General features: G+C 50.7%; 1 protein-coding gene across 20 annotated transcripts in view; it reads left to right on the plus strand.

Annotated features, from left to right (window-relative positions):
- Agap1 (ArfGAP with GTPase domain, ankyrin repeat and PH domain 1) overlaps positions 1-7948 on the plus strand; it is a 473567-nt gene extending 465619 nt beyond the window's left edge. For all 20 annotated transcript variants that reach the window (XM_078018283.1, XM_078018285.1, XM_078018287.1 and 17 more), the window contains one exon: positions 1034-7948. In XM_078018283.1, coding sequence (XP_077874409.1) covers positions 1034-1237 — 204 coding nt within the window. In that variant the 3' untranslated portion in view covers positions 1238-7948. The remainder of the gene's footprint in view (positions 1-1033) is intronic.
- The last annotated feature ends 18424 nt before the right edge of the window (positions 7949-26372 follow it).

Consider the following 26372-nt stretch of genomic DNA (forward strand, 5'->3'; position numbering starts at 1 on the left):
GGCTGGGATTCCAGCACAGCAGTGGCGGGCACACAGTTCCACCTTCCCAGTGCACGTGGCTTTCCCCGCCCCGTTGTCCAGGAGCCCTCCCCGCAGTGCGTCCTGCTGCTGCGAGCTGGCAGAAGCAGCAGAGGGCCTTGCTTGTGAGCAGCAGGCCTAGGAATGTGGTGTCGGAAGGAGGGACTTGCCCTCCCTGCCTTCTCTCTGACAGTCACGGTCCTGCGAAAGACTCAGAACGTGCACACACACACCACACAGTTCATTTCTTCTACCAGTGAATGTGTCACAGTAATGGAGTGACTGAGTGGGTCCTGGGCACAGGACCCTGTGGCTCTTAGGAGCTGCGCTTGTGAGTCATTTTTAATGATGTAAGAAAATGATCACACCCAGCGTTCAGTTAAAAAAAAAAATACAGAGTATTCATATAGAGTTTTATCTCCATCACAGCTAGGTCCGTTAGAGTCAAAGAACCATTAGAGGGAATCACTACACTCAGCAAAGGTGACCGCTGAGTGGCCAGGTCACGGCTGAGGTTTTCCTCCTGTGTTCCTAACGTGTTACTATGTGTTTTCTTTTTTCTTTTTTAATATTTATTTTTTAGTTTTCGGTGGACACATCTTTATTTTTTTTTATTTGTATGTAGTGCTGAGGATCGAACCCAGCGCCCTGCCTATGCCAGGCCAGCACGCTAGGGCTTGAGCCACATCCCCAGCCCTACTTATGTGTTTTCCACAATGAAAATGAATTGCCTCTGAGATTTTTTTAAGTGATGATTTTTTTCATTTACAAATGGAAAGTTGAAGTAGAAACAAGATTCAGAGTTGTCCCAACCCATTCGTGTTGCAGGGAAGGGCATCCGCTGGCAAAGGTGAGCTTCCAAGGCGCCGGCGCCCCTGGCCCCGCTGGCCCCGGCCACTCCGGCCCCCAGCCAGTCCCTGGTAGCCAGTTCCCACGTGCAGGGCTTAAGGAGAAGCTGCCCCGCGCTCCCTGCCGTCTGGTCCCCGGGCACTAACGGGCTTCTGTTCCTCCGCAGTACGGGGTGGACGTCATGGCCCGCGACGCCCACGGGAACACGGCGCTGGCCTACGCCCGGCAGGCCTCCAGCCAGGAGTGCACCGAGGTGCTGCTGCAGTACGGCTGCCCCGACGAGCGCTTCGCGCTCATGGCCACCCCCAACCTGTCCCGGAAGAACAATAACCGGAACAACAGCAGCGGGAGGGTGCCCAGCATCATCTGAGAGCGGCGCCCCTGCCCACCACGCCGGGGACCCGCCTCGCCGTCCGCTCTCGGGGTCACAGCACGTGAGTCCCGTCACGTCCCCTCCCTCTTCCTGGTGGCCACCTCCCGCCCCGCCACCCACTCACCCCCAGAAACCTCCCAACCCGGACCTCCTCGAGGGAGAGGCCAGCAGGCCGCAGAGGCGGTTCCTTTCGACGGACTCCCGCCGCAGCACGGGGGACCACGCCTCGGGTCCTTGACGATAGCACACGGCGTGGGACCCCTGCCCCGGTGGCCCCTGGACAGAGCAGGGCACGAGGGACGAGGGCCGGGAGCGGGCGCGAGGTGAGGAGCGAGGAGCAGGGGCACCTCCCCGACTGCAGTGAAGCACAGGAGCCCATTTCACGTCCACCCAGCGGAGCGCCCGCATCCCATCTCTTCTCCAGGAGCTTGACGGCATAAATCAGGAGCCGGCCCAGAGTTTGTCAGGTCTGAAGCCCCTATGATGGTATGTGTCAAATCAGTTGTAGCTAATCTGTCCAGGGAGAATACTGGCTTCATTACGCTTGTATCGTTGAGTTCTTGCAGCATTACCGCTGTTTAATAGGACATGATTACTCATCACTGAGGAGAGAGCACATTAGCCGAGGAGGTAGTCACGGGCACGCTCCGGTGATTGCCGCGATGTGATTGCCATACTCGGAGAAGCGTCGTATTATCCCAGGCATGTTCTTTGGAGCCCTCGGAGCCCTCCTTTCTAAATTCACTGTCATAATTTAGTATCTGTTTAATTTTTTCAGTCCAAAGAGAGGAAATCAGTTGCTGAGTATTATTTGACTGCAGTCTCCTTGGTGCAAAAACAAAATGGAAAAAATAAATAAGAATGACTTGGAAATTCAAAAGGAAACGGTAAATCTAGCTGACATCAGCTTCTTGAGTGCATTTGGTAAACTAAGTAAATACATAAAAGGCTATTTTTTTTTTTTTCCTGAAAGTGAGAGAGATTTTCTGTCCTTTGGCCAAGGTGGATGTGCCGGGCCTCAGTCACTCCCAGGCGGCACGGCCTGCCTTACCCAGGCTTCTGTCTTAGGTCCTTAGGTAAGATGTGTGAAAATCTATTTGAATAAAAGAAGTTCATAAATATGCATTGATTTTTGTACAGACAAATGGCACCTCTGTTAATTTATAAATTGAACTGGATGTGAACTAATAATGTGCAACTAGTTGAGATAAGAGGGTTACAGATCATTGTACATGGAAAATATTCCCAGCAGTAAACACTTCCATTAATGTGATATACAGCCTTTAAAAAGGAACAGATCAAAATAAGATGGTGGTACAATTTGCTGATTAAAATCGAGAAAGGGAAGAAAAAAGACACTAGATGGAGGTCTCGTATTAGGAAGGGGGTGAAGGAGCATGACTCCTTCTTTGAAGGTGTGTTGTAGACTGAGACCACTCTTGCCCACCCAGAACAAGGAGCTCTGGCAGGACAGAGGGACTTTCTGAACCCCAGACCCTGCTCTGTGGCAAAGGCGCCTGGGCAGCAGCTGCCCGTGGTGCCAGCCCCACCGGGGTCCAGAGAACCCCGGGCAGCATGGCACCAGGCCCTCCCCATTTTACTAGTTTGCCAACACGGGGTCATCGGGGGCTTCAGACTCAGGTCCCCTTCAATGTGGTGGTCAAGGGCAGAAAAGCAAACCACGGTGCACCTTACCTTATGAAAGGGGCAGCTCTACCCAGAGCCCTGTGGCCACATGGCCCGGAAGGAGGTTGTCACATGGAAACACGGGGCGCTGGGCTGACATAGCACAGGGACGTGAAGCCTCTTGGCTCAGCAGCCACAGGAGAAGTTCCTGCTCTCATATATTAAACCTTATATTTTGTAAGAGTTTTTCCTCTTCTTTCACTTTTTTAAAAAAAAAATTAAAGTAGGTGGGGGAAAATAAAGCTTTACACAGAATTTATATGTGGGTAAGTGTTTCACGGAGATTTCTAATGTTAATTAAGCTCAGAGGAACTGACCGGTATCCAGAACTATCACAGGTGCAGCAAGCCACAGTTCCGAGAACCTCGACCATGGTTCTATCGTCCCTCCATTTGGCTTCTAATTCTGTGTTTCATCACTGTGTAGTTATTTTAAATGTGAATAGAGAAAAAAATGTCATTGCCTATTTTTGAAGAATACATTAGCATCCAGTCCCGCTATACACATTTGCCTCTATACACCGTAGACCTTCTGTAGAGAACACAGATAGAATATAAATGAAAATCTTAAATTATTTCATTGTAGTTAATTCCCACTCTAGGAATGCTTTATCATAGTGGAGCCTTCTTTTGAAAAGAAACGGAATTCCCTGTAAGGCTTCTCTTGGGATGTATATGAGTGTGTACATACTATATGTGTTTATAATATAATATTTTCCCAAATGACTTCTTGTCTCACTTCACCTTCCACAGCCTGAGTGCTGGACCCGTTCCCTCCCTCCCTCCCTCCTGCCCCTCCCTGCCATTTGTGGCCACGTTGCCCTGGCCCCAGGCTGCCCACTTTCTGGATCCCACATTTTGGCAGCAGATGGAAGAGCAGCAGTGGGGTTTTAAGGATTTCCTGTCAAATAAAGGAGAGTGGTGGCTAATGTGTCCTCGTGCCTGTGTCAGGCTCTGGTCCTTTCTTGGCCGGCAGTGTTCCTGCTCCCATTTGAAAGCTTACTAACGCTGGGTCTGGAGGAAGCAGGGGGCCGGGAGCCAGTGTTAGAAATGAACAGTACGGAAAGGGGGTTGGAACTTCCTGTCTACGTTCCACCCTCTAGAGAGAGGGTGACATGAGTAGCCGCCACTGCAGAGTCCACGTGACCTTTCTGTTGGAGTAGAAACTCCCGAGGTGAGAGCCAGCTGGGGGTGCCCATGGCATGGGGATCTAGACAGCACCTGGGCAGTGCTGCAGCTTGGCTTTGTGGTCACTGACCTGTGAAGTGTGAGGCACACACCTGGCAGGATTTCTTCAGCAGCCAGGGGTCCCTGCAGGGGAAGGGGCTACGATACTGACCAGGATGAACAGACCTCAGGTGCTGCGGGGAGAGGAGAGGAGGGTACCAAGCCCAGCACCCCAGTAATGGCCCCAGGAGATGAGCAGTTCAAGAGGGAGGAACGGATTCATGAGCCTTTGCTCTCTCAAATGGTGCACTGTCCTATCTCCTAGTCAGGACGCGCAGTGTTTATGTAGCCCGGAAAGGTAGAAGAGAGTGAGCTCTTTTTTCCAGGGCTGGGGGTGGAATCCAAGGCCATGCACGTGGTCCACACACTGAGCTACACCCCCAGCTAGAGTCACTCTTGCCTGTAGTCCCTACCTGGGCACATTCTCTGCAGGCCAGTCAGGCCAAACAGCCTCTTGCAGCTCAAGTACAGGTCCACGCACGAGAGCTCCCTTTGCCACGATTCCTCCCAGCCTGATGAGGTCGATTAGAGGCGTCCTCTGCCTTGTGGCGTGGACACCAGGCTTGCCACCCTGTGCCATCTACACCAAGATGTAACTTCATTGGAAGAATGTGGTCTGCTGAGAAAGAGCTTTGGTCGGTGGACAGACAAGTCCCCCTGGCCCTGCCTTCTCCCCAGAGGGTGCAGGCAGCCTTAGACAGCCACCAGCCCTCTGGCTCGACCCTCACCTGTGGGCCTGGCGGGGTGCAAAGAGGTTTCCACCTGGCCTGGGGGACGCCAGCTCACACCTGGCAGGGATGAGGCCCAGGGATCGGGAGCGTTTGTCAGGAACAGAAATGAAGTCAGCACACACTTGGACACCCAGCCCCAGCTGGCACTGTGTCCTCACACCCTTGTCCTGGGAGGTGGCAGTGGCGCGGGAGAGAGGAACTGGGCCTGCGTGCAGGGGACAGTGCACTCAGCCCCCACTTGTCAGACGTTGCTCATTTTCTTGGTGTTCATCTCCAGAGGAGGGGGCCGAGCATTGCCCCATGCCATGACTTACGCTGTCCAAGGTCAAGGCCACCCTTCTCCCTCCTGTGCCCTTCTGGTGGCATGGACTGGTCCTCACCTTGGTGCCCTTTTCTTCTCCTCAAGGATCAGTGCTTGCTGGAGGCACCCTGCGCTGGCTGAGTGTGGCCTGAGGCTCTGCCACCCTGTCCCCACCAGACAAGCTTGTGAGGTTGATTGGAGGGCAAGTGTCCAGCTCACTGAAGCACCCACCTTCCCCCCCAAGGCCCAGGTCAACATTGTGTCTGAATTTGGCGAAAGGGGACCCGTGCAGCCCCCTGCCTGAGCTGTGTCCTAGGTGCCAGGGCCCTTATTCTTCCTCCCGGCGTTTAGAGCGTTCTGGGAGGAAACTTCTCCCCAGCAGAGGTGTGACTGGCCTCCTCGTGGCTGCCCCACCCATCTGCTCTGCCCCCATCCCTCTCCCTGACAAGGTCACTGAGACTTTTCTAGAGCTCTCCTGAGTTGTATTTATGGCCTCCAAGCAAACAGATTGAAAAGCAGTCAGGAAGGAACTCGAATAGAAATGTGCTGGAGACACCTCTTTCCTTCAAAGGGGACAGGATTTATCTCCAGCTGCCTCCTGGGACTCGGGCTGTTCACGTCCTGAAGTCACATCTGAGGTGCTTGCCACCCTCCTCCCTCACCCAGAAGCTAAGCCAGGGCCCAGGCCTCAGGCATCCTTCAAGCCCATCACCCGGGTCCCTGAGCGGCCCACCAGGCCCGGCCTGCTGGCCCAAGTGTGGTGCTGGCAGACGGCGGGGCAGGGGACTCCTGGACCCTGTGCACCTCTGATTGGCACTCTCTTCTGCTTGCGCCCTGCCTGGTGGGTCCTCGCCACTCAAGCATCTAAATTAGGTTGTTTTCAGCCCAAATGTTAAAACTCCTTCCAGTTCTGCAGAGGAGGGAGGGGCCCAGCACCTTGGGGTAGATGAGCTGCCAAGCAGCAGCCCTCAGACTCTCCATCACTGCCAGGAGGTAGCCCTGGACCCGAGACGTCCTGAGTGGAGAAACCAGGCTTCAGGGCCCATGTCCGCCTTCATGGAGAAGATGACATTTAACGACTTAGACCTTAGTGTCTCAGACCAGAAGTACCCCCCCCCGTAGGAAAGCAACCCTGCCCCAAATGTTTAAAAAATATTAACAGATTCCCTACGAACGTTGTAAATCTGCTGCTGTTTAAACGTGGGTCTGAGTCCTGTGTCGGGGTTGACATCAGAGGTTATTATTCTCCATGGATTATTCTGGAAAGGGATTCTGTGAAACAAGTCTTTACCTGAAGGGTTTTTAAGCTGGTTTAGGAGCATTGGTGTCTCAGTGCAGTGACCTCCCACCTGCAGCAGCACAGCAGGGGGACCTTGGGAAGCCTGCCCTCCCTCCCGTGTTCCATCACCAGGTGTTTTTGGTTTGGGGTTTGTCCCTGTCGGGGGGGCCTCCTCCCACCCAGTGCCTGGGCCTAGGGGTGGGCACCCAGCACTCAGCTGCTCGGGTCCACAGCAGGCGCCTCCCCACGTGAGAGCCGGGCTGGCTCAGGGCTGTTTGTCTGGGGGCCTGTTTGTGGGGTGCACTGGGAGTGTCGGGTGCAGGTGGAAGAAGGACCAAGCGGTGGAAGACACAACGGGGAGAGCAGAGCCCTGAACACACCAGCAGCTGGCAGCAGCACCCGGGGCCCATTATACCCCGTCACCCAGTGCCGGGTGGCACCCACACTAGCCCTGAAAGCAGCTACTAGAGTCAACTGTAGATCTCTTAGAAGACCTGTGCCCACCAAGGGTGCCCACTCAGAGTGGGCTCCAGGAAGCAGCCCCGGGCCCGCCCCCCGCTGTGTAGTACCAGCTCATGGAGGTCTTGGCAGGCCTCGTGCAGAGACGCTGGCTGGGCAGCCCGCTGCCCTCAGCCGAGGAGCCAGTGAAAATGTCTGTGCAGCATGCCAGGTCACCAGGGTCGGGAGCAGAGGGGGCCAAGGGGCCGAGAGTGGGGGCCAGTCCAGGCAGCCAGCACTCACGCCCTGCCCACCTCCCCCACGGCCGCTGCAGCGTTCTCTCCAGGACCCTCAGGGGCACACGGGGAGCTGGAGCGGGTCCGGGCTGCCCCAGATGGCCAGGAGGTGATGTAGAAATGCTCCATAGTGTTGGGGGAATGACCTTAACGTGCGGAAGAGTCCCAAAGCACTGCCCCCTCGGCCAGGCCTGCCGAGGGGAGAGCCAAAGGCGGCCACAGCCACCCCCGTGGACGGCCCCTCTGTCCCACCGGCCTGCCTTGGTCCTCATCTTGCGTGGGAGCCTGTTTCTGAAAGGGGGCTGGAACAGATCAGAGGTGACACAGAGGCACAGTATCTGGGGTGGACAGGGAAGGCCGCACCTCGGCCCACCTTGCAGCACGTTTCTGTGTCTGTAAATAGCCATGTACAGAAGATGGAAGGGCAGCCGGGTCCATCCAGAGACAGGGGTCACTTGGGTTGTTTTTATATTACCTCATTCGGCAACTCCATGTTTCACGATGGCTCAATGACGCTTTATTTATGTTGTTTGTACTGTAATTAAAACCATGGACAGACAGTTCACTCTGCTTGTTATTTCATATGACCTCGTTTGGATTAAATATGCCCGTTTGTATTTTCCTGCCTTGGGATTTTTTTGTGTCAGCTGTACAGTATTCTAAGGGGAAAAGAAAAAGAAAGCTGTGTGAAGTCGCGGAGAGAGGTGGCTATAGCGTAGAGGCCTCTTTCTAATAAAGAAATGAAAATACATCTACGATGCTTCCGTGGACTCCTGTTCCGTGTTGGTCATTCGTCACGGCTGATGGGGTTTCCTCCAGGGAAGGTCTGTCACAGAGAAGGGCTTGGACTGCAGGAGAGGGACGGTCTGGGCCCGCCACCCCACCTGAGGGACCCGGCGCACGGGCTGCGGAGTGGAAGGAGGGAAGGGGCTGCTGCTTCATCTCATTCTCAGGGACAGAACCCCCCGAGGACGTGGGTTCCCCGGCCAGCACGTCGGACTGGACCCCGGCAGTCCAGGCACCTCAGCTGTGTCTTTGCACTGCCCCAGGCTGCCACGGAGGAGGGGCAGGGAGGCAGCGGGCAGCCAGGAAATGACACCAGGCCAGGGTTCCACTCCTCATGGCGTTGTGGTCACGAGCGTTACTGTGACATTCTCACACGATGTTCACTGTGTCTTTATTTCCCCAAAGTCAGGGAAGTCCAAGGAGGGTAAGACCCCAAACGCCACCTCCCAGGCGTCATTGCCGTTGGGGGTGTGGCCAGGGCCGTCCAGGGCTTCTGCACACAGCAGGGACCTGCTCCCTGCTCACAAGTACTGACACTTCCCGCTAATTTTCCAGCGCGCAGGAAGCTCACAGTGCAGAGGGGACCAAGCTCACAGCGCACAGTGCCTCCTGACTGTCCCAGCCAAAAGTGTGGCCCACACTCAGGGTGGCATGTCACACCCCAGCAGTCCCCAGGGACAAAGGTGACGTTCTTCCAGAAAATAACAAGGTCCACGGAGGTAATCTGCAGAGGGCTCAGGGCACCCCTTGCACACTGGTTATTGTCTCGGGCCAAACATTTGCAAAACAGCTTAAATAAATTAAAAGGTTACTTTTCCTCACAAAATCAGAAGCTGGAGGCAGGCCAGCTGGTGCTGGCTGCCCAGCTGCAGAACACGCCCAGCCCCCACCCAGGGTCCAGTGCCCTTGGGGGCCTCGGGTCCACCTTCCGCCCCTCTGGCCACCTTTCCCTGGTGCTAGTTACCCTTAACTCCAGCACGAGTATCCCAGGTGGGAAGAAGAGTCAGGAGGAGGAGGGCCAGGGGCCCCTCATTATACCACTGGCCAGACCAGACCCTTTGGGGCCACTCAGGTGGCAAGAGAGCCTGGGAAACACAACGTTGGTGGGGTGAGGGCTGCTGACTGCCAGAGTGGGGGAGCACGGGTGTGGAGCAGCGGCCCAGGGTCTCTGCCCAGGGTCCTTTCACTTGTCACCACACGTGCACACCCAGTGATCCGCACACAGTACCTCCATGGGCCAGAGGCCATGGGCAGCTGTGCGCACCTTGCTCTGTGGCTCAGTGGCTCCTCATCTGACCTGCCTGCCCCTCCTGGGCTTGTCCCCACTCTCCTGTGGCACTGAGTCACCAAGGGTGTAGGCCTTTCTCCCAGCAGGCCTCAGCTCTTCCAGGCCCGAGGCTGGGAACCGAGCCCTCCCACCCCAGGGCCCAGTGCTGTGGGAGGCGTTCCAGGGTCGGTTGGTGAAAGCAGAACGGATATTCAGATTCCAGAGCCAAGGCTTCTGAGGTGATGGTGCACAGCGCTGGCCAGATTCCCCCAGGACGGACAGAGCATGCTGCGCGTGTGCCAAGGCCCCGGGCATCTTCCTGTAACCCGGGAATCCAGGCCGCCACCTCTGTCACAGCAGGACCACACCAGAGTGAGCCCAGTGTCCACGAGTCCAGCCAGGGAATGACACAAAGATGCTCTCAGAGGGCAGTCACCACGAAATGGGGAAAACGAGCTCCCAGGCCAGCGAGGTGGCTGACGAGGCCGTGGCACACCTACGAAGGTCACTGACGATTATTTCATCATCCCAACTGTCCACCACAGGAAGTAACAAATAAAAACAAGGGTACAAAGGCACACAGAAGGAGATCTCTACTAGAGTCTTAAATCCTGAAAAGAATAAGACAGCTGCTGGTCCCCGGGGAGCTCGGGGGATGTGCATGCTGCAAGCCGCACCCCAGCCCTCTAGTGATTTGGGGTCACTCCATACTCTACTTCACTGTTGTCATTTTATCCCTAAGAACGAGTTTAAAAGGTTCTGCCCGGGTGTGTGCTGGCTCTCGTGGCTTCCCCTGACTTGGAAGGGAGGGAGCGCTGGGGGTGTCTATGACATCGTTGGCTCATGCCAAGATTGGTGACACGTGGAGAAACTCTTTATGATGGAAGATGAAGTGAACCTGGCCTGGTGGAACCTGAAGGGACAGAATGCAAGCCGACCCCAGGCAGCCTCAGCGCAGAAGGCCCGTTCCTGCCCCTCCACCCCTGGGGCCCAGTGCCCTCCAGGTGTCTGCCTCCCTCCCAGCCCACCTTTCCCCTGGGGGACCTTGGCTGGCTCCAGAAGGTTCTCCCCTTGCCCACACACCCTCCTAGGACCCTCCTCCTAGGGACATGATATGGTTGTCCTCTGCTCAAAGCCTCATCCGAGATGCCCATATCCTGAGGACTCGGTTCAAACCCTAGAGGTAGTCCCCCTCCACTGCTGGGCCCCTCCCTCCCCACCTCATCCTGGGCCGCCCGGACCCGCCCCTCACTGGCTCCAGGGCCCTTCCCACACCTGCCTCTGCCACGCAGACCCTATGTCCCCCTTCCTCTCCCCGAGAAGGCCCCCTTGGTGGCCAGCCCCTCCTCTCCCTGGGGTCTAAGATGAAGTAGCCCTTCCTGGGGGAGCCTCTCCCTTCCCCGTGGTCCCTCAGCCTCCCTGCACCTGGTCGGCCTCCTCCGTCTCCACAGAGCCCCTGGGGAGGCTCCTGCCTGCCCCGTGGGACGCTGCACCTCCCCCCATGGCCTGGTTCCGTGGGGTGGCCCCTGGAGCCCCGCCCACCTGCCCGACAGGGGCACCCCCGGCCCTTGGCGGCTCCCCTTTCCTGGAGCACCTGAGGGCACGCGCCCAGCTGCAGAGACAGCTCTCCTCAGGTCAGTCCTCGGCCATGAGGCCTCAGAGCTGATGGGATGAGGGGGAGGAACAGTCCGCGGACATGCACCCAGTGACCCCGGGATGCCCGGCTCCAGCCAGGCCAGGCCTGTCCCTGAAGGGCACTCTCTCCCCAGCCTGCCCTGGCACTTCGTTGGAGCCCACCATGGGCCAGGCCCCTCTTGTGGGGGTGAAGGACTCCCAGACCCCCGGGGCTGGGTCCCCGGCCGGCTCCCATGGGTCCTCGCTGCACCCTGCCCAGCCTCCACCCTGGTGTGCACGTGACAGCCCAGGTCCCAGCACAGCTGCCGCAGAGACAAAAGCCCTGCCACCACACTGGCAAGGGTGGGAGAGTTACGCCAGCCCCACTGCTGCAGCACGTCCCAAGAAGCCGCCAAGCCACAATTTATCACCACTAAAGTCCGGTAAGGCGCCTAATTGGCCCATAAATGTGGTCCAATAACTGCAGCTGACACCCAAAGACACTGCAGGCAATTAGCACTTATTTATTTGCATATGGTATTGACCAATCTCCAGCAACTCACTCTCCAGATGTGTTTATTTTTAATGCTGGAGGGGAAAGGAAGAAAAACTCTAATTTACTCCACTACCACCACCACCACACACACACACACACACACACACTGTCACACACATACACACACACACACACACACTCTCACACACACAATACACACTCTCTCTCTCACACACACACACACACACACACACACACACACACACACACATCCCAGCAGGGACTCTCGGAACCTGGCCTTGCTTTGCTTGTGCCTAAGGAATTCAGTGATGAGTGTGTGTGCCAAGCCCTCTCTACACCTTGCCAAACACTCAACAGACACAGTCCACCCAGGTGACTACACCAGGGCAGCCAGGAGCCACCTGTGTGCCCTCAGGCCGAGGTCAAGCTGAGAGGATAACACTGCCCAGGAGTGTCCTGCTCGGTGGGTTTTGGAAGCAAGTTCACAGCAACTTGGCTGTGCCAAACCACACTCAGGAAAACCGCTGTCCCCGAGACAGGGGGTTGGCCCAGATGTGGAAATCTCCAGAGAGGACAGCACCCCACCCCTAACACGGGCTGAGCAATCTGGGGTGGAAGATTTTAACAATACCTTTATCAACACAATGACCTGCTCACTGGTGCATCCACAGCCTGTGGAAGCGTGGGCTGCAGACCCCGACCCTCAGCCGTCTGCATCCTCTGAGCCCCTCTGCAAAACAAGGGCAGCGCCTCTGGGTGTGGTGCCAGGGAGGAGGTCAGGGTGCAGAATGCAGAGCGGCCCCTCAGGAGCTCACACGAGGCTTCGGCAGACGCGTGAGCCATCCCCGCGGCAGCCCTGTACAGGACACGAAATGCCCCACCAAGGGCAAGCGCAAAGATGCTTACACAGCAGAAGGCGCAGAAAGCAAGTTGCCGGACAGTGTGGACAGACCCGGTCCAATTTGGACAGGACAAAAGCAGAGGTGTTTACAAGCAGAGCAGCCGCCAACCAACCGCAGCTCACAACAAACTCTCCTCAGGATGGATCTTGATTTCAATTCATCATTTTTGCTTATTTGAATTTTCTGATTCATCTGAATATTTATTATTTCTATAACTATTTTTAAAAAGAAGGAAAGAAAATGAAATGAACAGGTAGTTTTTGTAGAAAGGCACTCAGTTTTGAACACATGTCCTTCCAACCTCCAAAATGTATATACATGGGCTGGGGCTGGGGCTCATGGTGTTCGCCTGGCACGGGTGAGGCCCTGGGTTCCATCCTCAGCACCACATAAAATAAACAAAATAAAGGTATTGTGTCCATCTACAACTAAAAAAAATATATATATATATATATTTTTTTTTTAAATAAAATGCATATACACCTTTATTTTAAAACCCTGCCTTCCCAGCTACTCAAGAGGTTGAAGCAGGAGGATCCCTGAGCCCAGGAGGTCAAGGTCAGTGCTATCTCAAAACGCAGCGACGTAAGGCTGGGGCTGTAGCTCAGTTGGCAGAGGCTTGCCTCCGCAGCACAAGGCCTGGGTTTAAATACCCAGAACCACAAAAAACACCCAAAAAAAAAAAAAAAAAAAAAACCAAAACCCACAGCAACATTCTATCTCCAAACAAATAAATGAAAGACCATTCTTCAAACTATTCTGTAGCCTATACTTCCCTTCAAATACTTATTTTGAAAAATTCCAAGTTTACAGACAGGTTGAAAAATAGAGCATTTGGGGAACATTCAGAGATGCAGCCTCTGTACTCAGTAATGGTTGACATCGTCACGCACTGGCCTGCGCGCTCTGCTCTCCTCCGCTCCCTCAAATCTTCCTTCTGTCTCTCTGTGTCTCTCTCCCTCGTAGTTGGACGGATGGGCAGATGCTATGCGATACCATTTGAACACGGATGACCAATATCATGGTTTCTCACCCTTAAATAAATAACTGAACACAAGGACTTTCTCCTCCCCACTAAAGACCACAAGCCACCCAAGACAACCTGTCCCGTGGGCGTGATGTTACGTGCAGTCCGTAGTCAAATTGCCTCAATTGTCCCAATAATGTTTTCACAGCTGATTTCTCCTTTATCTAAGATCCAATCAGTAATCACACAGCGCTCTTAGTTGCCATGACAACGTACTTCTTTAAACTTAAATGAACAAACAACTTTTCATGAGGAAAAAAAAATCTATCTAGCTAAACAAACACTTATCAGCTGGCATGGGTGCTGCCTGGTACCCAAGACCTCACCACCATGAGCTACTGTTTTATTTTTCTAATTCAAAAGGTAAAAAACTGGGCTTTCTTATTTACTGCATGTTTTTTAGGTGCTGGCGATGAACCCAGGGACATTTCACCTCTGAGCTACACCCCCAGCCCTTTTTATTTTTTATTTTGAGACAGGTTTTTGCTTAGTTGCCAGACTGGCCTTCAACTTGGGATCCTCCAACCTCAGTCTCCTAGGAACATCATCTGAATTTTGTCATTATTGAGGTTGAAAATTTAGGGGGGTTTTGTTGTTGTCTTTTTGGGGTTTTTTTGTTTGTTTTTTCATACCAGAGGTGTGATCGATCATCTGTCCCCAGGCCCTTGAGGACTGCTCGGCAGCCAGGTCAGTCCACACACCATGTCCCCAAGCCCAGGTGGGTTGGGGACACTGGCTGGTGTCAGCCCTTCATTCACCCGACTGGAAGCCAAAATAAAAAGGCAGCCCTGGCCTTGCCCCCACCGCCCCTCAGCCAGGGGCACAGGGGTCCCAGCTCTCCCTAAGGCTGCCTGCGTGTCTCCACCCGAATCCCCACTCCCCCCAGCGACTCGAGAGAGGGGTCTTGCAGCAGCCTGAGGGGATCCACTGCCTGGCCTCCGGGGTTGATTCTCTGGGTTGCAGGGGCTCCTTGGACATGAATCTTGGCAGAGCAGCCCACCTGGACATGGTGTGTGGACCCTGGGGCCTGTCTAGACCATGTCTCCCTGGGCCTCCGACAGCTGCTCAGGAGCATGGTCAGGCCCCAGCAGAGCTGTCCCTGTGGGTGATGGTGGCACTCCAGCTTGGCAGTGGGGTAGGGGCCTCTTCCACCACTCAGCTCACTCCAAGTGGAGGGCAGCCCCCACCAAGGGACCTGCTGACCACTGCAGAAAAGCTCTGGCGAGGCCCGACCTGCCTCTGTGTGTCCTGGTGGAACCTCGCGGCAGTGCACAAGGCTGGCACCAGACTGCCCTGCACACACCATGTCCAGGTGGGCTGCTCTGCCAAGATTCAGAATCCAGAGATGGAAATGGAGTTGATAAAGCCCCTGACAACCTCTGAGGTCCAGTCCTGCTCCAAGATCCCGAGTCTCCACCACCTTCGCCTCGCTGCAGTATTTGCCAGGGAAGGGAAAGTGGCCAGGGCTCAGCAAGGGCATCTGAGGGCTCACTGGGCCGGGTTAAGGTCCAGAGAAAGTCCACGCACATCCTCTCTGCAGGCATCTGCAGGCCAGGCTGCCCAGAGCAGGGTACCCCAGGGAATCATGGGAATCACGGGAACAGCCAACAGAGGGGATGTGGTTACGGCATATGAACCACGTGCGCCAGGGCCAACCAGAGCACTGTGAGCCCAGAGGCTGCGCCCAGGCCCACCTTCCAAGCGCCCGACAATGGAAGGGTGACGTGAACTAGCAAGTGAAAAGGCACAGGTGCCCAGCGATGTGCTTCTGGTGGAAAATGGGACAGCTGGACAAGCACCATTTACTCCTTGTCTACTGACACACGCCTACAAACTAGATCTGGGAGCAAAGGTCTCCTGGAGCATCAGCTACCTGAGCAGTGACCTGCCCGGGTGGCTCTCACCTGCTCCTGACAGCGGCTCCTGTGCTTCAACTGTTCCTGGCTCTGAGTCCCCCGACGTCACGCTGGGTAGCCTGGAAGTGGCCAGGGGCAGAGTCTTTACACCAGGGTACACGGCGCACCCCACAGCTCCGCCCCTCCCACTCTGATTGCTGATTGTGACGCAGGTCCCGCTAGCAAACACGAGCCACTGCTGCGCTCTGTGGAACCTTCGGCCCTGAAAGGACTCTGTGGCCACGCATGTTTGAAAAACCCTGAAAATGGGACCCCAGGCCCCTTGGGAGCCTCAGGCTTCCGTCATCTTGGTGAAGTCCCTGAGAGGTGGCAGATCAAGAGAACTCAGGACAACACCTTTGTCTCTGGTGTTCCAGGGACATAAGGAGGGAGACTTCTTGGAGGGAGCAACTAGAATGACCTGTTTGGTCCCATTTCCAACATGAACAGTGACTGTGTCCTCAGAGCCAGTGAGTTTGTCCAGGGTTCTCCTGGCAAAGAGTGAAACCTTGTCACCGAGGAAAAGTGAGCCCCTGATGGGGCCTGAGAACACAGACCTGTCTCCACACACTGGCCACGTTGTAATCATTGTGTCTACTTGTCAATGTTGATTTTCCACGCAGGCCTCCTTCACGTGGCTGCAAGTGTGTTGGCCTCCAGGTCACTCACCCCAGGGCAGCACAACTATGAAGGGAAAGGGACCCCAGCATGAGACAAGCATCCCTTGCTAGTAGCCCCACACTGTCCTCTTAGAAAGGCTCCATCTTACAGAGGAGCACCATGAGCTCTGCAGAGCTGAGGAAATGCCCAAGGCTGCACAACTCTGTGAAAAGGCAAAGCTGAGGTTCCAACCAGGACCTGCACATTCCTTTGGAATGTTCTTAGCTGTACCCCTGCATAAGTGGCCTCAGTCCTGTCTCTGGAACATGCATGTATGCACATATTCTTCCATAGCAATGGATTATTTAAAAGGAAAGGGAAGCATCCTGTTTGTATTGGTCAGTTCATCCTGTTTGTATTGGTCAGTTAAGGCAATTAACTTATAAAAACACAGGTTATTTTGGTACACAATTTTAGAGGTTTCAGTCCCTGATCAAGTGACCCCATGGCTTTGGGTCTCAAGTGACAGAGCACATGGTGCATGTGGCAGATAAAAACTGCTCCTCATGGCCAGGAAACAAAAGAGGAAGAGGAAGCAGCTAGGGTCCAGTGCATACCCCCAATGACCCAAGGACCTCCCACTAGGTCCCACCTCTTAGAGATTCCATTGGCTCCCTAACTGCACCACCCTAGAGACCAAGGCTTTCACTCATGGACCTTTGGGCAACATTCCTCCAAATCATAGCACCATAACAGTCAAAATCAGATGGAAGATGCACATTATCACCATGCTGCTCATTATACTGGAGTGTCCAGCCAATGCAATAAGACAAGAATAAAAAAAGAGGTCTAAATGCAGGAAGAAGAGAGATAAAGCCACAGAAATATCAACTGTGCTCTAATAACATTACCATAAAATACCAAATAAAAAATAAATACCATAAAAAGAAATTTCATATAAAAAGTTCTCATTTATAAAACTTCTGTTTCTTAAATATCTAGGAACAAACCTATGAAGCTATAAATGAGGTCTATAAAAAGAAAATTCTTAATCTTTGCAAATATGAGGAACAGAAAAGGTACTAGGGTGGTGTCTGACAAGACTCAGTGTGCAAAATGCTACTTCTCCAAATAGTCCACAAATCAGTGCAGTCAGAAACCCAAATGGGTCTTTCAAAAGAACTCAGACATGATTCTGAAATGCCTTTGTAAGAGAAAATATTTTAAAAAAAGCTAAGAAAAAACTGAAAATAAATAACAATGAGAAAGAAGTTATCAGATGTTTAAATAACTACAGAGATTAAAGGGATATGATTAATGTGGATACAAAGTAAAAGACTGAGGAGTCATATCTAGGCTCTAGAACATGGACCTTAGATATGTGGGAACTGAAGGTACTAGGAAAGCAGTAATTCTGATCCACAGAAACTACTTTTTCACCCTCCCCACCCCTCCATTTTAGTAAATGAGGAGGACAATTGATCAGCCATTTGGGGACAGGTATACTTAGACTCCTACCCCACCATAGGCAGAAATAAATCCAGATGAATTAAAGTTTTAAAAATGTAAAAAAAATACTAGAAAACATGGAATACTTTTTCAATTCTGGGCAGAAAAAGGCTTGCCTCATCAAGACATAAAAACCAAAAGCTTAGAAAACGCACAGATTGGGCCCCGTAAAGAGTGTGCCGTAAAAAGCCTCGTTTGTCTTTTCTCCCGGGTATTTTACCGGCACTTCCATGTAGGGATCAAGCCTCGCGTCACAGTAGGAAGCGCAGAAGCCATAGCAGAGACCATCTCTAGGTCTGGTCAGGAGGGCGACGCCCAGGAACGAACACTCAGGGTGGCGGGCGGGCGGGCGGGTGGGGAGGTGGAGCGCTTGCCTAGCATGCACGAGCTTCTGGGTTCACACACACACACACACACACACACACACACACATACAGGATACTCGTGCAACCTTCAAAAAGTCAATGTCATAAGAAGCGGGGGAGGATTATTCTAGAATAAGAGGGACTACAATCCATGATAATCAATGGGCAGTTTATGAACCTTGATCCAATGCTATTTTTCATAAAAGCCACAAAATATTTAGCTAGGAGCTGTGGTGTGTGGTGTACATCTGTGATCCTATCTATAGGGGAGGTTGAGGCAGGAGAATTGCAATTTTTAGGACAGAATGAGCAACTTAGGGAGACCTTGTCTCAAAATAAAACAAAAAAGGTTAGGGATTTAGCTCAGTGGTAGATGGTCTGTGGGTTCCATTCCCAGGACTTAGAAATTTTATATGTATAAATAAATAATGATATATATATATATATGATAAACAAGGAAATCCAAATGCAGACTGAATATTGGATGCTATTAGATAGTTATTGGCAATTGTCTTAGGTGAGTGATTCTTGTAGAGTAACACAATCTAATGTCTCTATTCTCAAAAGATGTACCAAGAATTTCAGCAAATAATAATAAAAATGTTAGCATCTGTGAAATGTAGGTGCAGGTTACATTAGTGTTTGCTTACTCTTCTTTTAACTTGTTCTGAAGGTTTGAAATTTCTCTAAGTAAAAATTAGGACTGGCCCTGGTGATGCACATCTATAATCCCAGCTATTCAGGAGGCCGAGGTAGGAGCACTACCAGTTTGAGGCCAGGCTGGGCAACTTGGCAAGATCTTGTCTCAGAATAAGCTAAAAGGTTGTGGATGTAGCCAAACAGTAGAGTATTTGCCTATCACTGGGTCTAACCCCTATATTGCAAGATAATAATAATAATGACAAATTGGGGTACATATTTAATTAAACAAGATGTAATGCTAGCAAGACATCTCTGTAAACAACGAAATGGAATAATTTAATAATAATGCACCATCCTATTCAATAAGAGTTTTGTGTCAATTATTCCCTTAAAAAATTATTTTAGTCATATAACATTAGTTCAACTTGTTTCTGAACTTCCAAAAACTAGGATGTGTGTGTGTGTGTGTGTGTGTGTGTGTGTGTGTGTGTGTGTTGCTGGGATGGAACCCAGGGCTGACTCATGCTGGGTCAGTGCTGTACCACGAGGCCACATTACCAACTCTGGAGTTGTAACTTTTTCAACTCAATGGATTTTCCAGGACTTGTCCACACCAGGTTACTGCTTATTCATTGTGAGATTCTGGAATGTGCCACAATTCATTCATTCTCTGCCCCATTTTTCAGGCTTGCATCACCTACCAGGATGACGGTGTATTCTCACCCCCTTTCCAGTGCACAAGAGTTCCCTAGAGGGCTGGGGATGTGGCTCAAGCGGTAGCGCGCTCGCCTGGCATGCGTGCAGCCCGGGTTCGATCCTCAGCACCACATACCAACAAAGATGTTGTGTCCGCCAAGAACTGAAAAATAAATATTAAAAAAATTCTCTCTCTCCTCTCTCTCTCTCTCTCTCTCTCTCTCTCTCTCTCTCTCTCTCTCTCTCTCTCCTCTTTCACTCTCTAGTTCCCTAGATCCATGCCTTCCAACTGTCCCCCATGGGCTCCCTAAAAGAATGTGAAAAATTCCAATCCTCTCACATACTTTAAAGTTGAAATCTCAATTTTCTAAAATCACAAGTTTAATAGTGGAGAAGAATATAATTTTGGAACATTGTAAATATTAATAATTAAAAATAATTAACCATCCCTTGTTTTCTTTTGAGATAATCATTTTTTCCTGGTATTTCATTTGCAATATGATTAATGTTCATTCTATTTTATAAGGAATACCAAACAAAAGATCTCACCAGACATATAAAGTATAAATAGGTCTCCTCTGACGGGTATGGCTGTGTGTGTATATATACATACACTTATATATTTATCGTGTGTGGTGGGGGGTGCTGGGATGGAACCCATGGGCTCGAGCATGCCAGGCAAGTGTGCTGTCACTGAGCTGCACCCCACCCCCATTAATACGTTTCTGCTCGCCACACTTCACAGCTCTTTTTTCTTCTTCTTTTTCTGGTTCTGGGAATCGAACACAGGGGTGCTCCACCACTAAGCTACATCCCCAGCCCTTTGTTGTTTGTTTATTTTATTTTGAGACAGGTCCTTGCTAAGTTCCTGAGGCTGGCCTCAAACTTGGGATCCTCCTGCCTCAGCCTCCTGAGTCAATAGAATTACAGGTATATGCCACGGCTCCAGGCTTACTTAACTCTCGTAGCTCTTCAGGCCACAACATTTCAAAATATGCTTGATGGAATCTAAGCACCATGGCAAACCAGTTCCCATCATTATCCCATTTGAATCCCAACGCTGGAATGTCTTCCATTATCCCACTTTTTTCTCTGAAATTTTTCTTTTGTTTCATTCACCCCACAACATCTTATCCTAGTATTTGTTTCTTAAAAGTCATTTATTTGGGCTGAGGATACAGCTCAGTAGAGTGCTTGCATGCATAAGACCCTGGGTTCAATCCCCAGCATCACAAAAAAAAAAAAAAAAAATGTTGAGAGCCACAGCCAAAGGGGCCCCAGCAAACATCCAGCTGCCGGCTGATGATTGGCTCACAGCGGCCCCAGCAACATCTAGCTGATTGGCTCCTCTGCGGTGATGTTCATTGGGCTGTTTCCCTGCCCTTCAGACTGCCAACTGATGATTGGCTCACAGTGGCCCCAGCAACATCTAGCTGATTGGCTCCTCTGCGGTGATGTTCATTGGGCTGTTTCCCTGCCCTTCAGACTGCCAGCTGATGATTGGCTCACAGCGGCCCCAGCAACATCTAGCTGATTGGCTCCTCCATGGAGCTTCCCATTGGGGGACTTCTTTGGCTCCGCCCACGCGACCCAGCCAATCAGCCTCAAGAGCAGGAGGATTGTGGGAGGTGGTGAGGTTGGTGTGGGTGAGAGGCTTGTGGAAGCCCGTGGTGGCAGTTGGGCTCTGAGGGTTTTTTCCTGAGGAGCTGTTTTGTTTGGCCTGTGTGGTTCTAAAAATAAAGTTCGTTTCTTTTGACAAGTGGCTCCTGAATTGTGCCCAGACAGACTGCGGCAAAAAAAAGTCATTTATTGATCACGGGTTGATACAGGGAAGATGTGTCTAGTGTGAGTCTGGGCTTATTTTAACCTCCCATGGCCTCTGTCCTCTCATTTCCAAGCGTTGTTACTAAAGGGTGAAGCAGATAACTTCCTCATCCCTCCTCCATGGCACTGCCCTGGGGCACTGGAAGCTCCCGGCTGGCAAGGTCTGCTGGGTGATGCTCAGATGATTGAATTTTCAACCCTGATGTTGGTGGGTCTCATTCTACCTGCACCTGACAGCCAAGAGCTTCCTACAGTCTGCAAAGATGCTCAAAAGAAAAGACTGGGGCGTGGAGAAGGGAAAGTGGGAGAATCCCAACTTGTGAGAGGGGAAGTGGGAAGGGAGACAGAGAGGAGGATATTTAGAAGTTTGACTAAATAGATTCTTTGAAGCCATCATTTTCTCCTAAGTCCTTGGAAGGTCACGTGCACACTCCAGTTTGAGACCACTGTGGTAGAAGACGTGTCTGGAGTGTGGGATTTGTGTGTGGGAAATGAAGACAACATCATACCCACTGTTGTCTCCCTGTCTACCAACCTGCCAACTGCAGGGGAGGGATCCAGGTGCTGTGCATTTCTGCTGACACTTGGTACTGTCAGGTTTTCTTCATCTTTACCAACCTGGTGGATGAAAACGACCATCTCACTGTGGTGTTCCATTGAATTTCTCTGATTATAAATCTGTTTGAAAATATACTCGTGAATTTACTTGGCCACTCGTGTTCCCTCCTCTGGGGTGCCTGTTTGTACACTGACCCCCCCCCCAACCATTTTTTACTGATTAATTTGTTCCTGTCACTAGTAGCAGTTATTCTATGGTTCTTCTGTGAATTTTTTTCAAAGATTTTCTTCTAGTTTTTTGTTTTCTTCTTTTTTGTGTGTTTGTTTGTTTTGTTTTTAATGTTTTCAGCCCCTTGAGATGGCTCGTACCTGTAATTCCAGTGACTTGGGAGGCTGAGACAGGAAGATAACAAGTTTGAGGACAGCTTCAGCAAACTAATGAGGCCTAGCCTTAAAAAAAAAAAAAAAGAAAGAAAAGAAAAAGAAAAAAAAAAGGAAAAAGGTTAGTGCCCCTGGGTCCAACTCCAGTACTGAATTTAAAAAAAAAAAAAAAAAAAAAAAAAAGCTTTCATTTGATGAATAGTGCTTTTACATCATTTTCAAGAAATCATTTTCCTTAAAAAATATATTCTGTATATTCTTCAAAAGTTTTAAAAAGCATACCTTTTATATTGATGTTTTTAATCTATTTGTAATTCATTTGTGTGTGGTGTGTGTGAGTTTCTTTCTTTTCATTTTTTCTTTCTTTCTTTCCAGGAGTAATAATCTATTGACTCAGCAATATTTAAATTTTTGTCATAAATCAAATACTTATATATACCTGCCATATATGTTCTAGACTTTCCCTTATGTTTGATTGTTCAATTTGTCTATTCTCATGTCAGAATTCACATCAATTTCTTAATAATCAGAACCTCATAAGTCTTGATATCTAGTAGAACATTTGGTCTCTTCACATTATCTTCCTCTTCATTTATGTCAAAGCTATTCTGGACCCAGATTTTTCAAATATACTCGTGGCATTTTGATTAGAATCACATTAAATCTTATAAAGCAGTTGGGGAATAATCGACAGGTTTATGACATTGAGTCATTCTAATAAGTATGGTATCTCTCTCCTTCGAGTCTGATGTTTGTTAATGTGTCTTAAGAAACTTGTATAATTTTTCTAGGTACCCTATATTTTTGTTTTTAAATACACCTTTCAAAAATATGCTTTCACTTTTCCATTCTCTATCCTTATTCCTTTTATTTATTTTTCTTGTCTTATTGCTTTGTCTAGGATCTTTAGTTATAATTCTGAATAAAAGAAGTAATAGTGGTTTCCCTATTCCTGTTTTTTTTTTAAAAGAGAGAGTGAGAGAGGGGGACAGAGAGAGAGAGAATTTTAACATTTATTTATTTTTTCTTAGTTCTTGGCGGACACAACATCTTTGTTGGTATGTGGTGCTGCTGAGGATCGAACCCGGGCCGCACGCATGCTAGGCGAGCGCGCTACTGCTTGAGCCACATCCCCAGCCCCCCTGTTTTTGATTGTAAGGTTTATTTCTGCTGTTTAACAAATGTAAAATAGACTAAGAAAATATTTGCTCTACCTCCTTAATGTGGATTTCTTGTCTCTCTCATTCACTCTTGCCTCTCCATATTCTCAGAGATGATCTGGATCTAGGTGGTAACTCTATGAATATCTATTGAACATATACTTATTCTAGCCACTGTACCATATCAGTGTCTGGTGTTCCAAGTTTTTGGTACTTCATTTCCATTTATGCCTCTTTGAGTCTGAACAATTTTATGTTTATTAGCAAATAAATCATACACACTCTCTGTTTGAACCCTTCCAGTGGCTTCCTGTACTGCATGAAATAAAATCCAACATTCATCCCAGAGCTTCTCAGCATCTCCAAGATCAAGTGCCCAGTTGCCTCTGTGAATCTACGGCTCTACCGCTGTCCTCTTGTGCAGTGTATGCCCTCACATTATTCTAGGGCCCATCACTCTGCCTGGAATGTTCTTCCCCCAAATCTGTGTTTCTAAATCATTCACTTCTTCCAGAGGGCTACCCAACGGGCATCTTCTCAGCAGGTGGTCCATGACCACCCCATCTAAACCAGCACCTCTACCTCCTCCCTCCTGACTGCTCTATTCTCCTTCCTGTGGCTTGGCTGTCTTCATGGTCTCTGGCATTACTTTATAGCCATGTACTGATTTGTTTACGTCACTCTCACCTCAGAGATTACAAGCCCTATCCCAAGACTGAACAGTGTCCAGAAAGTGCCAAGTGTCCATAAATCTTTACGGAATCAACGAGTTCACTTTTCCTTTGAATTGTCCACACATCCCCTTTTCTGGTGGTCTTCCAGTTTTGTTTCTGGCTCTTTATGCAGAAACCTATTAATGCACCTACTTGTGCTTCTGACACGTGTTTCCCATCACTATGGTCTTGGTCATGAACAGAAGCTTCCGTTTTCAGGTAGCCAGCTTTGCTGGTCTTTCCTCATGTCCTCCCCACTCTGCAGATAATGATTCAGCTAATCCTCTTACACAGGTTTTAGTACCTTGAACTCTTTAATCCATCTATAATTGATCTGTGGGAAGGTGGGCAGTGAAGACCTGTTCCGTCCTTTCCCCAATTAACCAGTTTTCCTAAAGACCTTACAGGCAGCCACTCTTCCTTTCCCACAAACTCTCGTAAATTTTCATAGACTCTAGATTCTGTTTCTGAGCAAAAAGCTGTCATTGACACGAGCAGCATTAAACTGGCCCGAGTTTAGGTCATCTGAGGCCAGTGGCCATCGTCTCTGTGCTTCTGTTTTCTCGTCTGTAAAGTGTGAATGACAAAACCACAAACTTTCCTAGGACTTAATACAATACCTGCCTCGGAGGGTGGAGTGAGGTTCCCACTAACTAGCATCAAGAGCTGGAGGAGAGGCTGCCACCCGCGGGCTTAGGTCCTGGCTCCTCTGGAAGCCGTGCCCCTCCTCACGAGGTGCTCAGCCGTCCCAGCTGTCTGCTCTTCTGGATGTGCCTTGGAACCAGGTGTCAAGTTTTAGAAGTGACTCCACTGGGATTCTGACCGGGGTGGTGCGCAGAGCAGAGTCACGGGGTGGGGGGGCCTGTCATCTTCACAGTCACGGCCCCCCTCCCGGGCACACACTGGTTTCTCCACTCCTGAAGGTGGAAGGGCCGTGGGGTCCCAGAGCAGCTTCCACTCGGGTGCTGGGACGTCAGCTCCGGGCTGCTGGGGTTGACGCCTGCTCACCCCTCACCATGCCCCCAGCTCCCCTGTCCCATGCCACCTGAGGACCCAAGAGGGCATGGCCATGAGCCTCGGGGCACACTAGTCCCCAGACACCCGCACTCCCTATCATCCCTGGCGGAGCGCCAAGAACCTCAACCGCACCCAGGCACCTGTGTGGGTCCCGCTGCCTTGCCCAGTGCCTGCAGACGTGTGCTCCACTGGGGACAGTTCTGTGCTCCTCTCGAGGCCACAGGACTCTGATGCACCTCTAGCATGCACAGGAAGTCCCGTAACAGAGAGGACTGTCCTGGCCCTAGAGCCTCAGCCTGGTGGAGAAGCTCGGCATGTGGCAGCCTCAGGTGACCAAGGAGCCCCCTTCAGGGCAGCCGTGAGGCACCCCCTGTCAGGAAGCACCACTACAGCCCACCCGTCTCGCCCAGTGTGGCCTCCACTTTGCTGTACAGATGCCTTCTGGGGGCACAATAGTTAGAGGGAAGGAGGGAAATCTCCTGACTTTACAAATGGGGCTTTGCTAAATGAGCCTGGAAGACAAATCTGTCTTCAGTCCTATTCATTAAAGAAAGTCCTTTATAAATCCCCAATTAACAGTCTCTCATTTAAAGATGGGTGATTATCATTTTTTGGCAATGTATAGCTTTAAATTTCCTGAAATATGAAAATTACTGGGGGAAGATCCTAGCTGTGGTCATGGAAATCCACTTTACCATTCCTGATAACACATTAAAAATGATCAACAATTCTAAAGTTCAAATGTAATAATCCCACTAATACATATGAAAAGGCTGCCTTGGTATCACATGAAGGAAAGCATTCTAGATCCAGGTGGCACAACTCTCCATGTTACTGGAAAACCACACGATAAGTATGGATGGACTTTCCCCAGCTTGCATGGGGCTGGAATTCTTATTTTCATTTGACACTGACAGTCTCGAGCCAGCTCTCCAATCAGACTGCTCAGCAGCAAGACGGGTGAGTCTGTGCAAAGGAGGCACGGTGTAAATATTAGGAGCGAGGAAGGCCTCTCTGCAAGGAGACTTCAGAACACTGTTCGTAACTTACACCTTCACTGCAACCTCTCCAGCCCTGGGATCCCCAACTCTGTATCTAAGATATGAAAGCAGGCTGAGAGAGAGAGGTGTGTGTGGTTGAAGCTATTTGGTTGGGTTTTTTTTTTGGGGGGGGGACCCTGAACTGAGATGGTCTTTGTGGGTTGAAGAGCAGAGTAGCCATCCTGCCAAGGCCTCTCTTGGCACAGTGGTCACTGGCCTACACAGCCACCCCACCTTGACCTCAGGCTGCTTGAGAGCCAAAAGCACCAGAGACCTGAGCAAGTTAGGCAAGTGAGTGGAGAAGGTGTCACTAATTCTGGAACATAACAGAATTGAATGTCCTGGCCTTGAAAGGGAGCAAGAAGAGCCTCTGCATTGAGCAGGCAGAAGGGTGCTCTGGAGAACCTGAACCACATACCACAGGCCCTAAAGGAGAGAAAGAGTATTGGGCCTCTGTGAGGGTAAGCACAGAAGCAGAGACTCATGTTGAAGGGCACTCACGCTGTGCCCAGCTCTGCACAGCACCGCTTGCTTGCATCAGCCCAGTGAGTGCTGATGGGAAACTGAGGCTCAATGACCAAAAATGGGACCTCGGGTGGTCTAAGACCAACACTTTGCAGGCTATTCTGGGGGCTCCTATGTTATCATGTGCTTCCTCTGTA

Source organism: Ictidomys tridecemlineatus, chromosome 7 (genome assembly GCF_052094955.1).
Source record: "Ictidomys tridecemlineatus isolate mIctTri1 chromosome 7, mIctTri1.hap1, whole genome shotgun sequence".
In the NCBI taxonomy this organism is placed as follows: domain Eukaryota; kingdom Metazoa; phylum Chordata; class Mammalia; order Rodentia; family Sciuridae; genus Ictidomys; species Ictidomys tridecemlineatus.